The sequence below is a fragment of the Enhydra lutris genome, unplaced genomic scaffold, assembly GCF_002288905.1.
Source record: "Enhydra lutris kenyoni isolate GAN:26980312 unplaced genomic scaffold, ASM228890v2 scaffoldscaffold22, whole genome shotgun sequence".
Lineage (NCBI taxonomy): Eukaryota > Metazoa > Chordata > Mammalia > Carnivora > Mustelidae > Enhydra > Enhydra lutris.
The window spans coordinates 12,204,180-12,219,780 of NW_019154106.1; the positions used below are offsets into that span (position 1 = coordinate 12,204,180).

The 15,601-nt window shown below is 37.0% G+C and overlaps 1 protein-coding gene across 2 annotated transcripts in view; it reads right to left on the bottom strand.

Annotated features, from left to right (window-relative positions):
- Positions 1-15,601, bottom strand: part of LOC111149425 (ZFP91 zinc finger protein) — a 51,315-nt gene that overhangs the window by 6,538 nt on the left and 29,176 nt on the right. Inside the window, exons 3-9 of one of the 2 annotated variants that reach the window (XM_022506467.1) lie at positions 5,224-5,433; positions 5,044-5,080; positions 4,125-4,226; positions 3,480-3,614; positions 2,659-2,709; positions 2,158-2,236; positions 674-788 (exon numbers count right to left, since the gene is read on the bottom strand). In XM_022506467.1, the coding sequence (XP_022362175.1) occupies positions 674-788; positions 2,158-2,236; positions 2,659-2,709; positions 3,480-3,614; positions 4,125-4,226; positions 5,044-5,080; positions 5,224-5,433 (729 nt within the window). Of the gene's footprint in view, positions 1-673; positions 789-2,157; positions 2,237-2,658; positions 2,710-3,479; positions 3,615-4,124; positions 4,230-5,043; positions 5,081-5,223; positions 5,434-15,601 lie in introns of both variants that reach the window. The other variant, XM_022506466.1, reaches the window with a different exon arrangement.

Below are 15,601 nucleotides of genomic sequence, written 5' to 3' on the forward strand. Positions count from 1 at the left end.
GCTCTCTCTCTCTCTCTCTCTGACAAATAAATAAATAAAATCTTTAAAAAAAAAAAAAAAAAAAGAAAGAAAATCCTGGTTCTACTAGAACCTAGCAGTGTGACCAAAGGCAAGTTACTTAATGTGCAAAGCCTCTGGTTTCTTAGCTGTAAGACAAGGATAAAACAAGAGAACTTGTTGATGCTGAATGGATGGATAAGCGGTTAACAGTTGATACAGGATATGAGCTCAATAAAAAATTATTCTGGTCATAGAAGTTCTTTAAAAAGTCAAAGGATAGGGGCGCCTGGGTGGCTCAGCCGTTAGGCGTCTGCCTTTGGCTCAGGTCATGATCCCAGGGTTCTGGGATCGAGTCCTGCATCGGGCTCCCTGCTCAGCAGGGAGCTTGCTTCTCCCTCTCCCACTCCCCTTGCTTGTGGTCTCTCTCTCAAATAAATAAATAAAATCTTAAAAAAAAAAAAATGTCAAAGGATAAAAGTAAAAAGCCCTAGTTTGCTCATCCCTTGCAAAATTTGTTTTAGTACATTTTATTTTCATACCTTTCTCTCACACTTGACTGTAGACTCCTAAGATTTACATTAGGAAGAAATATAATCACCAATCTACACATCTACACACATTTAAAAGCAGAATGCATTTAACACTTGATAAAACATTTTATTTAAAAAAGTACCTGTATGATGTTTGGCATGTCGTAGAAGTTGCTTCTGGAGCCTGAACAGTCGCCCACAGGAGGGATGAGGACATACATATTTCTTCTTCAGCAAATGCTGATACTTAATGTGGTGCTAAAATAGTAAGAGAAAATAAAGAGGGGAAAAAATGAAGGCTTCCTGAAAGCCTGTTCCTTTGCTAAGTCAAAAATTTTAAAGAGGGGCATCTGGGTGGCTCAGTTGGTTAAGCGTCCAACTCTTGATTTGACTCAGATCATGACTGGGGTCCTGAGATGGAGCCCCCATCAGGCTCCATGCTGGGTGGAGTCTGCTTGAGATTCTCTCTCTCTCTCTTTAACCCTCTGCCCCCACCCCCTACCCAAAAAAGTGCTAAAGTGAAACCAGATACTCTGAATATGGCGGGGGCGGGGAAAAACAGTATAATAAAACAGTTAAGAACACAGGCTATGAAAATAAGACAGACCTGGGTTCCAATCTGGGTCTGTCATTCATGAGCAGTGTGACCTCAGGAGATGTGCTTAAATACTGTGAGCTACAGTTCTCATGTGTAAAATGGAGGTAACTCTAAGTGTCTCACAGCGTTACTGCGAGGATACAGAGATCACAAGTTGTATGGTGCTTAGTGCAGCACATGGAATACAGTGGCAGGACATAAGCAATCACTACTATCACGGAGACAGAATCACGGTTAGGGTCTTAGTCTCGCATTATCCTTGCTGCTAAACTAAAAATCAAACAGGCATTTCTTTAGCTTGAGCTATAAACATTTCACTTTCATGTTTTCTGCCAGACCTAAATATAGGCTGCATCTTTAATTCATTAAAAAAAAATCTACTAAAAAAACCCCCCAAACCAAAAACCCTAAAAATTAATTATTTCCTTTAAACATTATTTAAGAAATCACAGGTTAGAGTTGCTAAATTTATTTTTTAAAAATACACATTATAATAAAGTTTGTTTAACTGTGTCTTTAGCGTGTCGGTACAATCATCTCTTTATTCAGTAGTATTTATACCACCACAATGGGAAACACTGGACTATTCCAAGATTCCAAGGAAATCCTTTATTTGACCTCATGTTGTTAGACATTCTTCTTTTAACCCAATTACTAAAGTAATTTTATGCCTTTTTAAAGAAAGATTTTTCTTTCTTTTTCTTTTTTTTTTTTAAAGATTTTATTTATTTATTTGACAGAGATCACAAGTAGGCAGAGAAGCAGACAGACAGAGAGAGAGGTGGAAGCAGGCTCCCTGCAGAGAGCCCGATGTGGGGCTCGATCCCAGGACACTGGGAGCATGACCTGAGCCGAAGGCAGAGGCTTTAACCCACTGAGCCACCCAGGTGCCCCAAGAAAGATTTTTCTTGACACTGTACGGCAATGATAAAGCCTACACAAGTTCACAAATTATAGCATCTCATGAAATGTAAGAACCAGTAATGGAACACAACCTGAAAGGCTGCCTTACATTAACAATCTACTAACCTGCAAATAGCGAGGATGAGCAAGAACAGTTCCACATCCTTCCATCTCACAACGGACATACTGGATTGGAGGCTTTTTTCTATTATCAACACGTAGGAGAAAAGTTAGCAAACAGAAGAGGCACTCTGCACAATGGCTTAACTCAATGCACTACAGGGAAAAGCAATTTTATAGCATGAAGAATTAATATCTCTTTGCTAGTATATAGCTTGCACAGAATTTGTTAGAAATAACCAGAAACTACCAACTGTTTGATAAGAGTTTTAAAAAACAGCACAAAATAAACTAGTAACCCCCCAAAAGGTAAAGAAGTGTTAAGATTTTTAGAAACTTTAAGACCCTACAATGGAATAAAAACACAGGAATTCTGCATCAAGGACATTAGTAAACTTGCATCTGAGAAATTTTTAAATAGCCATTCTTGCAGGGTAATTATGAGTAATTATGTGAGCAAAATGCTTACCACCAGGAATAAGGAACATAGTTAAGAATATAAATTACCTCCTTTTGGGTAATCGTGGACTTTTGTCATCTTTTCGCCTTCTTCCTCTCCTATAATTAAAGAATAGAGTAACTGTCCACATATTCCAGAATGAAGCTTACAGAGTGAAGGATGACTAAAGACATACACTCAAGATCAAAGAGCAGGTGGCAGAAACAGGATAACGCAGAACACAAAGAACCAAAAACATATCTTACAAGCTGAACAAAGATGCCATTCTGAAGTAATTTCACAGAAATAAATCTGCACTACAAGTTAAATATAAACGTATCACGAACTACACATTACATGGAAGATTTGGATAAACCTCAAGGTTACTACCTGAAGAGTAGTTCCAGTAAAAACTCTATCACTTAATCAATTTAAAAAGTAGAATAAAAGAGTCTATTATCTAAAAACCCTAAGAATATAAACTATACTCTCCTTTTAATAGAACCAAAAAGACTAAACACTTAAAACAAATCTTATTTCTGCAACAGGCAATGATTGCTGGACACGAAGTCAAGATTCTTTAATCACTTGCCCTCATTTGCCCTTCTTTGGAGGATTCACATTTCCCATACTTTTTCTTGCTATCTTTACTCGCTCTGCATGCCATTAGCTGCTACTGTCCTGCCCACTCATTTAGACGTCTTTAAGTACGGCTTTGGATTAAATTTAAACTTTCCAAGCTTTTGAGAGAGCCTCTGCAATGAACTGTCAGCTGCCTGAGGCAACAATATGCACCTGTCAGTAGCCCTCCTCACACTCCCACTCTTTTCCCCACCAATGGCTGCAACATCTGTTAGGTTTCCATTTTTAGTAGTAATTGCCTACTCACTTCCTGGGAGGTTCCTCATCCTCCCTAATTTCATGCTCTTCTTCTTTCACCTCTACCTCTACTTCCACTTTAATTTCTTTCTTCTCCTTCTCTTCTTTCACCTTCCCTGATTTTCTCCGTGGTTTTGGGGTCTCCCTGAAAACACAAACACATTTCAACATTGGTATCCAGCAAAGGATCATTGCAATGGAAACTGTAACATAAGGGTAAATGTGCACTTATCATCGATTTATTGTAAAATTATGATCCTTAGCTGATGAAATGTGATTTCCAGTCAACTGTTCCTCCCGTGCATAGTAAAAGCCATTAGGCTAACAATACCTGGAATCAGAACTCAACTAGAGTTGTAAAGAGAAAGACAAAAGTAAAAAAAAACTTCTAAGTATTCAGGCAACTGATATCTTGTTTCATCAAGATGAAGTACGAAGACATCCAAAAATCTGGATATGATAAAAATAAAGTTCTATAACTAGAAGAGAGGGCTGGGAGAAGGAGTTATAAGACAATGTTAAATACATAATTAATTACTCATTTAAAATTAAGTCTATACCCATTAGTTCAGCAACAAGGTGAAATAAAAGCATGCAGCAGTGCTTTCCTAACTTATTTTTCATTGACATGTCTGCAGTAAAATCCAAGACGTGCCTCTCTAAGTGGGGTTTGTAGGTCTCGTCTCTTGGGTCATCTTTGAATGGTATTTCCTCTTCACTGATTAACATCTCTTCTTCCTCTTCCTCCTCCTCATCACTACTAAAAAGAAGCACATTTCTGGATTAGAAATTCTAGTTGTAAGGATTATATCCCACTGGATTTTATTTGCTAAATTTATTTAGAGATTGCCAAAGATTCACAGCAAGTTATCTAGAATTTTCATCCTTATGGTCTAATTGGACTGCAATCTAGCTGTTTTATCCTCACAATGGTATTTCTAAAAATACATAAATCCTAGAAATACTATTCCTTCATTAAATAAAGGTAAGGTGATGACTGCTCAACATCACTAAGAGCTAAAATAACAAACAGCAGCAGCAACAAAAACGGACCTTATATAGTGCCTGAGGGTTCAGTTGGTAAGTGACCGAACGTTGATATCGGCTCAGGTCATGATCTCAGGGTTGAGACATGGAGCCCCACGTCAAGATTCTCTCTCCTTCTCCCTCTACCCTTTAACACCCCCCCCAACCCGTTCTCCCTCTCTTAAAACACAAACAAAAACAACGGACTTCATAATCCTGTATCTAGTAATTCAGTGATCTGCTTAACCAAAAAGATGAATAAGCCAAGAAAACAAAAATTCACAAGACTTACCATGGAATACAAATTTCAAAAATCCCACTTAAAACATCCACAATTCCCATCAGTGGCTAGCACGGAATAAGCCAGAATACAGAAAGTACTCAAGACCTGCTTTCGGAACTAAGGTAACTAAAGATTACATGGTTAACGCTCTCATCAAGAATGAAGTGACATCTGAACTAAATAACAAAACCAAAGTTAATTTTTTTAAAGGCTCAACGCTCTTTCAAGTAGAAAGCAACTTGATATGAAATATGAAGTTTCTTACCTAATGCCGCCTGGAGACTGATGTTCTTCTGCTCCATCTGGAGAAAGAAAGTAGAACAAAATCTTATCTTTATAAAGGAACCCCTGTATCACCATACCTACACGTGAAAGATAAGCTATTTTACATTTAAAAGGAGCAGGCAACCGGTTATTAAAGAACCATACTCCACGTGTACTGTACCATAATCAAGCTGATCTGTATTTGGTTCTGACTTGCAGATGAGCTGCAATGAACCAGTCTTCGACCTAGAACTTCGGGTGTTCTCTGTGTCAAGATGCCGAGAAACAGATGTCCTGCTACTGCTGCGCCAGCCCCGGCTAGGCCTAGTTGCAGCAATGGAAACTTCCTGAGGGAGGGTAGAATCATCTTCCTCTTTCTCTTCCTTAGGATCTAGATGAAAACATATACCATTGCTTATGGTTAACCAATAACCATCTCAGTATACCTACTATTATAAATAAAAAGTTAATAAAAAAGAAGGTAAATTAATTTATTTTTCAGGAGCAAAGCCCCTCAGATTTTATACTGAGATACCAGAAACAAGATGAGAGAAAACTTACCCTTACTGTCATCGTTCTAAAACTTCCATGTGGTCAAGCAGCAGTTTTATATTGTAATATCTACTAAAAAATGGACTAAGAGAAGTATGCAAAATGCACCCAATTCAATTCATGAGATTCTAACATTTACATCCAAGACAAAAGAAACTAAATTAAGTGAGTGCTCCCAGAAAGATAGCCAGAACCTCTTACAGAAGCACAAGAAAGGAACAATCACAGCTCCAGATGTTTTAGCAACTGAACAATGCTGAAGAAATTGCTAAATAGGAATCCCGTATTAAAAATGCCTTCCCATGACTCTATTCAATAGTTCTTAGAAGCACACCATTGAGTGTGAACTGATCTATAGGGCAATCATGACAAGTCCTACTTTAGTCATCCTATGAGATGCTGTGCAAAGGTACACAAACAATCTATCCCTGTTATCCTATATTTTCTTCATGCTTTGAAGGGTGAATGAAGTGAGGTAGGGCCATTCACTCCTGAGCAATAAATAAATAATAAAAAAGCTTAATATAACTTTTGTCCCTAGAGTAACTTATTACTTATATATATGTTAGTATATTAAAAGTATATTTTGACTATGGGCAATTCTTTTAATACTCTCAGGATGTAAAAGGCCTTTCTAAGAACAATACAAAATTTAAGGTCTTAATACTGATACCTGTGACAATATAAACATAAAAGCAATTTTCTGCATGGCAAATTCCGCTATAAGTCTAACAGCACAACAGAAAAAGAGCAGTTCAGTAAAAACACATGGCTTTCACACAAACGAAAAGGTCAGTCCTCTCATAATGGGAGAAACTCAAGTGAAAACGGTTAGTGTGATACCACTGTTCTTTATCATGCCGGCAATGATCTGAATGTTTGACAAGTGTGTATTAGGAAGGCTGGAGAAAAGAGTAATACAGATGATAGCACATGCAGTGGCAAAACCTCTATGAAGGACAATTTAGCAGTATCTATCAAAATTATAAACACACAACCTTTCACAGTAATTTCAACTACTAGGAATTTATCCTACAGAATTATAATCACACTTATGAAATGACCTATGTATAGAGGCAATCACTATACACTGTTTTTAGTAGTGAAAGAGCAGAAAACTAAACATCAGGAGGGGACAGCATAGAAATAATTCCATGATACTTTACTGTGCAATAAAACCCCACATCCATATAATATCCAAATATTATATAGGTATACATTTGTTTTATATATAGAGAAATAAATGTTATATATGTAAGACATATATCTTTTATACGGTAATACTTCTGGAAGGATGTACAAGAAATTGATAAGTATTGGTTACTTACAAAGAAGGTCCAAAAATATGCCCAGTAATTCCTCAATATCTATCCTAGGAAAATAAACTGGCACATGGAGGTTCATGTTTATAATAGCTAAAGAATGGAAACGACCTATCCCATTATCCTCTATAAGAAAATGTTCAAATAAACCATGGCATATTAGTGAGATGGAATATTAGATATCTGTAAAGAATGACATAGAATTGCTGGTAAAAATACTATGTTAAACAAAAACTAAGCAAAAAAAAACCCATGAAACTATAACTTTTTTTTTTTAAGATCTGAAAAAGTTTCCTCTGCTGTGGAAGAAGGTGGTGAATGGAGGGCCGCGGCAGCCTTAACTATACTCTTTGACAGTTTTATGAGAATATACTGAAGTACTGAAATAAAACTAGTTTGAAAGGTAGAGAACAGCAAAGTGAACTCCTAATAACTGGACATAATTATTAAATTAGTTATGCATTTCCTTTCAATTTTCCTTCCCACTCATTAGTGCCTTTCTCCTTGTTCTCATATCTGAGCTACTTTAAGTATCAAGATAATATAATAATAATAACAATAATAGTAAAAAAGGTTAGAATTAAAAATATCTTCAACTATATACAGTCCACAGTTTGGCTACTGTGGACACTGCTGCTATGAACATTGGGATACAGATGGCCCTTCTTTTCACTACATCTGTATCTTTGGGGTAAATACCCAGTAGTGCAATTGCAGGGTCATAGGGTAGCTCTATTTTTAATTTTTTGAGGAATCTCCACACTGTTTTCCAAAGTGGCTGTACCAACTTGCATTCCTACCAACAGTTTAAGAGGGTTCCCCTTTCTCCACATCCTCCCCAACATTTGTTGTTTCCTGTCTTGTTAATCTTTGCCATTCTAACTGGTGTAAGGCAGTATATCTCAATGTGGTTTTGATTTGAATTTCCCTGATGGCTAATGATGATGAACATTTTTTCATGTATCTGTTGGCCATTTGTGTATCTTCACTGGAGAAGTGTCTATTCATGTCTTCTGCCCTTTTAAAAATTTTTTTTATTTTTTATTTTTTTTAAAGATTTTATTTATTCATTTGACAGAGAGACGGGAGAGAGGGAGCACAAGCAGGGGGAGTGGGAGAGGGAGAAGCAGGCTTCCCGCTGAGCAGGGAGCCCAATGCAGGGCTCCATCCCAGGACCCTGAGCTCATGACCTAAGCTGAAGGCAGAGGCTTAACCCACTGAGCCACCCAGGCGCCCCTCTTCTGCCCTTTTTTGACATGATTATCTGTTTTTTTTGGGTGTTGAGTTTGAGGAGTTGTTTACTCTTCAACAGACGAATGGATAAAGAAGATGTGGTCCATACATACAATGGAATATTACTCAGCCATCGGAAAGGATGAATACCCAACTTTTATATCAACATGGATGGGACTAGAGGAGATTATGCTGAGTGAAATAAGTCAAGCAGAGAAAGTCATTTATCATATGGTTTCACTTACTTGTGGAACATATGGAATAACATGGAGGACATCAGAAGGAAAGGAAAAGTGAACTGGGGGAAATTGGAGGGGGAGATGAACCATGAGAGACTGTGGACTCTGAGAAACAAACAGGGTTTTAGAGGGGAGAGGGGTGCATGATGGACAAGCCTGTGGGGGGTAATCAAGAAGGGCACATACTGTATGGAGAACTGGGTATTGTACATAAACAATGAATCTTTGAACACTGGGGAAAAAAAAACAAAAATGAACAAATTATATACAGTCCTATGAGTTTTACCCATAAAGTAACTGCAAGGCCAAAGACAACTTGTTCAAGAGCACAAAGCTAGCTAAGAAGACTCAGATATAAAAATCATGTCTTGAGACTAGCAATCAAGAACTTCTCCATCTAGGTCATGGCTGCCTTTAAGATAATTTCTTCAGAGGGAACAATTCAACATCCTCTATAAAGAAGGATAAATAATGATGAAGAGCCTTCCTTTTTACTCAATGCAACTAATTTGGACTTTAAACCCACTCCATAACTTCCTGTAAAGGTTTTTTTCCTTCATGATGAAAGGATTATATGGCCACACCCTTTCCTGACCTCGATCAAATGATGGCAATTTGATGAGAATTGCTTTTACCTATAAATAAAGTATAATAGCCTATTTTATGAATACCACCCCATTCCTCCAAAACTCTAGTCTTAAAAAGAAAGCATTATCAGAGGCTGATGTCAGCAAAAATGTCCCTCAACAGAAACAAACGTGCATTCATATGCATGCGTGTGCATGCACATACATACACACACCAGAATCAACTTTGTAAAAAACTTTGGTTTTTAGCAACCAAGTGAACACTAAGAAAAAAAAAAAAAAAAGATGAGTTAAACAAGATCTTTAAGGAAATGTTGATCAAATCACTCACTGAACACAAGCTAAAGGAAAGAGAGACAAGAGATGACAGAAGACAAAGACTACAGTTTTTAAAAAATATGCTCAAAAAAGCTAAAGGCTTTAAAACATTGACAACTAACAGCAATCATAATAACGTCTCAACAAATAGAGAGGTGGTAATTATAAAAAACAAAATCTGGAGCTGAAAAGTTAAACAAATGAAACAAAAAATTCACTCGAGGATTTAACAGATTTGAGAGAACAAATTGGCAAGACAGGTCAAGTAAGAGTATCCAGTCCAAAGGACAGAAAGAAAACAGAGCCTAAGATACCCATGGGACCATTAAACGTAGTGACATATACTTGAGTCTCAGGGGAGTGCAGAGAATAGAACAGAAAGACTATTTGAAAAAAATAAAGGCCAAAAGTTTCTCAAAATTAGTAAGGCATGAATCTACACAAACAAGAAGCTCCACAAGCTCAAACTCCAGTAGGACAAATTCTGTGAAACTGAATTAAGGAAACATATTTACAGTGGAGTTGGCTGGCCAGAAAGTGGAGCTCTCATGCCATACCATTTGTTGCAATCCTTTGCCGACCCCAAGAGAAAGAAAGAAGCCCAATCTACTATCCCAGCAGGAGGAAAGACTTTTTTCCTTGCCTGGCAACAGCCCAGGCAATGAGACAAAGTCACAACTCAGCCAATGAAAGTCTAATACATTTCAAACTCCTAGTTTACTCCAGTGGACTTTGTGTTTATAACAGCCCTCTACCTCCCACCCCCAACCAAAAGTTCGTCTCCTTTGTTCACAGGATTTGCTTATGGCTTTTGTTATTGCTTGCTTGTCCAGAATTCTAATTCCTTTGCTATTCCTGAATTACACCTATTTTGGTGGTAAAATAATTGGCTGTTTTACTTTTAAGGTCAATGACTCACGAGATCCACATCAAGACACATTACAATCAAACTGTCAAAAGCCAAATATAACCTTGAAAACCAAAAGAGAAATGACTCATCAGGTATAAGAAATGCTCAATATCATTAACAGCCTATTGCTCACCAGAAACTACAGAGACCAGAAGGTAGAGGGATTCCATATATAAAGTGATAATGTCAAGCAAGAAATCTATATCTAGCAAATTACCCTTTCAAAATGGAGACATTCTCAGATAAAAGCAGAATTTGTTGCTAGTAAGATCTGCCCAACAAAAAATGCTATAGGGAGTCCCCCAGGCTGAAAGGACACTAGGAAGTAACTCAAAGATGTATGAGGAAATAAAAAATTGCAGTTACATAAATAAATATAAAACAGTATTATTGTGTTTTTGATTTGTAACTCCTCATGTTTCCCCTACATGGCTTAAAAGTCAGGTATATATAAAACAGTAATTAAAAACCTATTCTAATGGGCACACAATATAGAAAGATTCCAAGTACTGGTATCTTTTTGCTTAACAATTCATTCCTTAATTTATCTAATTCCTCTCATTTTTAGTATGAAGTGGTAAGAAGAAACCAGACTGCACTTAACCACACATAGCTTAAAAATCTTCTCAGCTAAATATACAAGTTCCTCACTTAGAAGTTCTACTTTCCACCCAAGAGAACATAATTCAGCTAAGTTATCTGCCACTTTATAGCAAGGATCACCTTGTCTCCACTGCCCATCAACATGTCTATCATTTCCTTCTAAGGCCTCCCCAAATTACCTTTCACATCTGTATTTCTGCCAACCTTTTTTTAAGGCAATTCAGGCTGCTTAATGATTAACTGCCTTAGAATTCCCCCCAGGTACTAGCCATTAACCAAAACCATTTCCACATTTTCAGGTATTTTGTTGCAGCAACACATCACTTCCAGTACCAAACTCTGTATTTGTTTCCTAGGACTTCCATAACAAGTTACCATGAAGACCTATTTATCTGCAAAGATCCTATTTCAAATACATTACATTCACAAGTACTCAACATCTTTTTGGGGGAAACAATTCAACCCAAGGCAAGTGACTCTACGAATAGAAGACAAGCTACACTTCAAGTCAAAAACTGTTATGAGGGGGCGCCTGGGTGGCTCAGTGGGTTAGGCCGCTGCCTTCGGCTCGGGTTGTGATCTCAGAGTCCTGGGATCGAGCCCCGCATCGGGCTCTCTGCTCTCTAGGGGAGCCTGCTTCCTCCTCTCTCTCTGCCTGCTTCCTCCTCTCTCTCTGCCTGCTTGTGATCTCTCTGTCAAATAAATAAATAAAATCTTTAAAAAAAAAAACAAAAAAAAACAAAAAAAACTGTTATGAGACAAAAAAGGACACTGTATATCAATAAAAGGGTCAATCAAGAAGCTTTAAGGATTATAAACATATACAAACCTAATATATGAAGGAAAAAATGACAGAATTGAAGGGAGAAATACCCAGTACCAAAATAAGAGAGAGACTTACTTTCAGTAATGGATAGAGTAACTAGTCAGAAGTCCAGCTAGGAAATAAAGGACTTGAGCAATCCTGTGAAAAAATTAGACCTAACAAAGATAAAAAATACTTCACACAAAACCAGAATACACAGTCTTCTCAAGTACACACAGAAGATTCTCCAGGGAAGACCATATGCCAGCCACAAAACAAGTCTCAAGAAATTTAAAAAGATCATATAAAGAATGTTCTCTGATCACAGTGGAATGAAACTAGAAATCGGCAGCAGAAAGAAAACTAGAAATTCATAAATATGTGGAAATTAAACAATACACTCTTCAAACAAATAGGTTAAAGAAATCACAAAGGAAATTAGAAAACACTTAAAGATGAGTAAAAAGGAAAACACAAGATAGCATAACTTACAAGCTGCAGCAAAAGCAATGCTTGGGGAGAAATTTATAGCCATAAATGCCTACATTAAAATAGAAGAAAAAAAAAAAAAACCACATGGCAAATCAATAATTTACACCTTAAAGAAAAAAGGGAAAAAAGGAAGCCAAAGCTAGTGGAAGGAAGGAAATAAAGATTAAAGCAGAGATAAATAAAATAGAAACCAACAGAGAAAAATCCATAAAACTGAAAGTTGGTAACTTGGAAAGGTTAATGAATTGAAACCTTTAGCTAAGCTTAAAAAAAAAAAACAAAACTCAAATTACTAAAATTGGAAATTAAAGTGAAGACCTTATTACTGACCTTATAGAAATAAAAAGGATTGAGAACACAATTAACAATTATATGCAAACAAATGAGATAACCTACATGAAATAAACACCTAGACATACTAAAAAACTCAAGACGAAACAGAAACCTGAACATACAACAAGTGAAAACAAAGAATCAGTAATCAAAAACCTCCCAAAGAACATCATCAACCATAGCCAAACTATGGAAAAAGCCTAAATGTCCATGAACTGATGAATGGATAAAGAAGATGTGGTATGTGCTATGACCCAGCAATCACACTACTGGGTATTTACCCTAAAGATACAAATGTAGTGATCTGAAAGGGCACCATGGACCCGAATGTTTACAGCACCAATGTCCACAATAGTCAAACTATGGAAAGAACCTAGATGTCCATCAACAGATGAATGGATAAAGATGCGATTGATATATAATGGAATACTATGCACCCATCAAAAACTCCAAAAACTTGCCATTTGCAATGATGTGGATGGAACTAGAGGGTATTATGCTAAGCAAAATAAGTCAATCAGAGAAAGACAATTATCATATCATCTCTCTTACATGAGGAATTTGAGAGGCAGGGCAAGGGATCGTGGTAGATAGGGAGGGAAAAATGAAACAAGATGGGACCCAGGAGGGAGACAAACCATTAAGAGACTCTTAACCTCAGGAAACAAACTGAGGGTTGCTGGGGGGGTAGTAGGGGAGGAATAGGGTGGCTGGGTTATGGACACTGGGGAGGGTATGTGCTATGGTGACTGCTCTGAAATGTGGAAGACTGATGATTCACAGACCTGAGGCAAATAATACATAATATGTTAATAAAAAATGTGGTATGTGTATATATATATATTTGTATACACACACACACACTGAAGTATTACTCAGCCATCAAAACGAATGAATTCTTGCCATTTGCAATGACATGGATGGAGCTAGAGTGTTACGCTAAACAAAATAAGTTAGAGAAGAACAAATACCATATGATTCCACTCATATGTGGAATTTAAGAAACAAAACAGATGAACATATGGGAAGGGGTGGAAAAAAAAAAGAGGGAAGCATATCATAAGAGACTCTTAACTACAGAGAACAAACTGAGGGTTCATGGAAGGAAGTGGGTGGGGGATGGGCTAAATGGGTGATGGGTTTTAAGAAGGGCAGATGATATAATGAGCACTGAGTGTTCTAAGTGATGAATCCCTAAATTCTACATCTGAACCAACATTACACTATGTGTTAGCTAACTAGAATTTAAATAAAAATTTGAGACAAAAAAATAAGTAAAATGATGACTTCCAAAAATAAGTACCTTCCAATGGTGGTGGTGGTGGGGAAGCCCAGGAGCAGAGGTTTCACTGGTGAATTCTAGCAATCATTTAAAGAATTAACACCAACCCCTTATCAAGTTCTTCCAAAAAAATAAGAGAGGGAACCATTTACTTCTTGATTCATTCTGTCAGGCCATCATTACTCTGATACCAAAGACAAAGACACGACAAGAAAACAACTCACCAACTTCCCTTGCAAACCAAAGTCAGCAGTGCATTAAGACTGCAGGATTTTAACACTAAGATCAGATGGTATGTATTCTAGGATTATGAGGGTGGTTCAGCATACAAAAATCAACTGTTATAATACACCACATTAACAGAATATAAAATACCACAATCATCCCAAATAATGTAGAAAAAGCATTTAACATAATTCAGAGGACTTTCATGGTAAGAACACACAGCAAACTAGGAACAGAATGAAACTTCCTCAACCCGATAGAGAGCACTTACCAAAACCACAGAGCTAACATATTCAATGGTAAAAGACTGAAAGCTCTCTCCCAAAGATCAGGAACAAGACAAGGATGCCCCTCCCCCCTTTCTCCATTTCTTTCAAAGCTGTACTGGAAGTTCTAGCCAGAGCCACTAGTTAAGGTGGTGGGGGGGGGAAGTCACCAAAATTGGAAAGGAAGAGCTAAAACTACCTCTATTTGCAGAAGAAATGATCTTATTTCTAAAGAAAATTCTGAAGATTCTGCAAAATTTTTAAACGTGACAAATTTAGCAAAGTTGCAGAATACAAGATCAACACACAAAAATATTTTGTTTTAAATATACCAGCAATGAGTAATTCAAAAAGGGAAATAAGAAAACAATTCCATTTACAATTAAAAACAATAAAATACTTAAATATAGGTAAGATGTTAATAGTCCCCAAACTGATCTACAGATTAAATATAATCCCTATTAAAGTCCCAGCTTCCTTTTTTGCAGAAATTGACAACCTAATCCTAAAATTCACATGAAAATTTAAAGGACCCAGATTATCCAAAACAATCTTGAAAAAGACGCACTTTACTCATCCCAGTCTCACAATTTACAACTCACAACAAAGCTCACAACAAGGCACCTGGATAGCTCAGTTCATTAAGCGACCGCCTCTGGTTCATGTCATGATCTCAGGGTCCCGGGATGGAGCCCTGAGTTGTGCTCCCTGCTCAGCAGGGAGCCTGCTTCTCCCTCTCCCGTTCCACCTACTTGTGCTTGCGCATGCTCTCTCTCTCTAATGAATAAATAAAATCTTAAACACCCTCCACCCCACACACAAAGAACAAACAAAAAAACCCAAAGCTGCAGTAATCAATCAGTACCACAGTGTGGTACTGGCATAAAGACAGACAAAATTTCCAAAGGAATTGAATTCAGAGTCTATATAAACCCATGCATTTATGGTCAACTGATTTTCAACAAGTTTGCTGAGACCATTAGTGGGGAGAGAACAGTCTCCTCAACAAGTGCTGGGACAACTACATATCTACATGCAAAGAATGAAGTTGAACCCTTACTTATGCCATATATAAATATTAACTCAAAATGGATCAAAGACCTAAATATAAGAGCTAATGCTAAAAAACCCTTAGAAGAAAAACCTACAGAATGGGAGAAAATTATTTCCAGGCATTATATCTAATAAGAGTCTACTATTCAGAATATATAAAGAACTCTCAGCTCAACAAAAAGACGAACACCAACTAAAAAATGAGCAAAGGTCTTTAAGACATTTCTCCAAAGACACAAATGGCAAAAGAACATACACAAAAAGATGCTCAATATAAATAATTTATGAGATGCAAATAAAAACCACAGTGAGATTACCTTTTCACACTAACTAGGACAG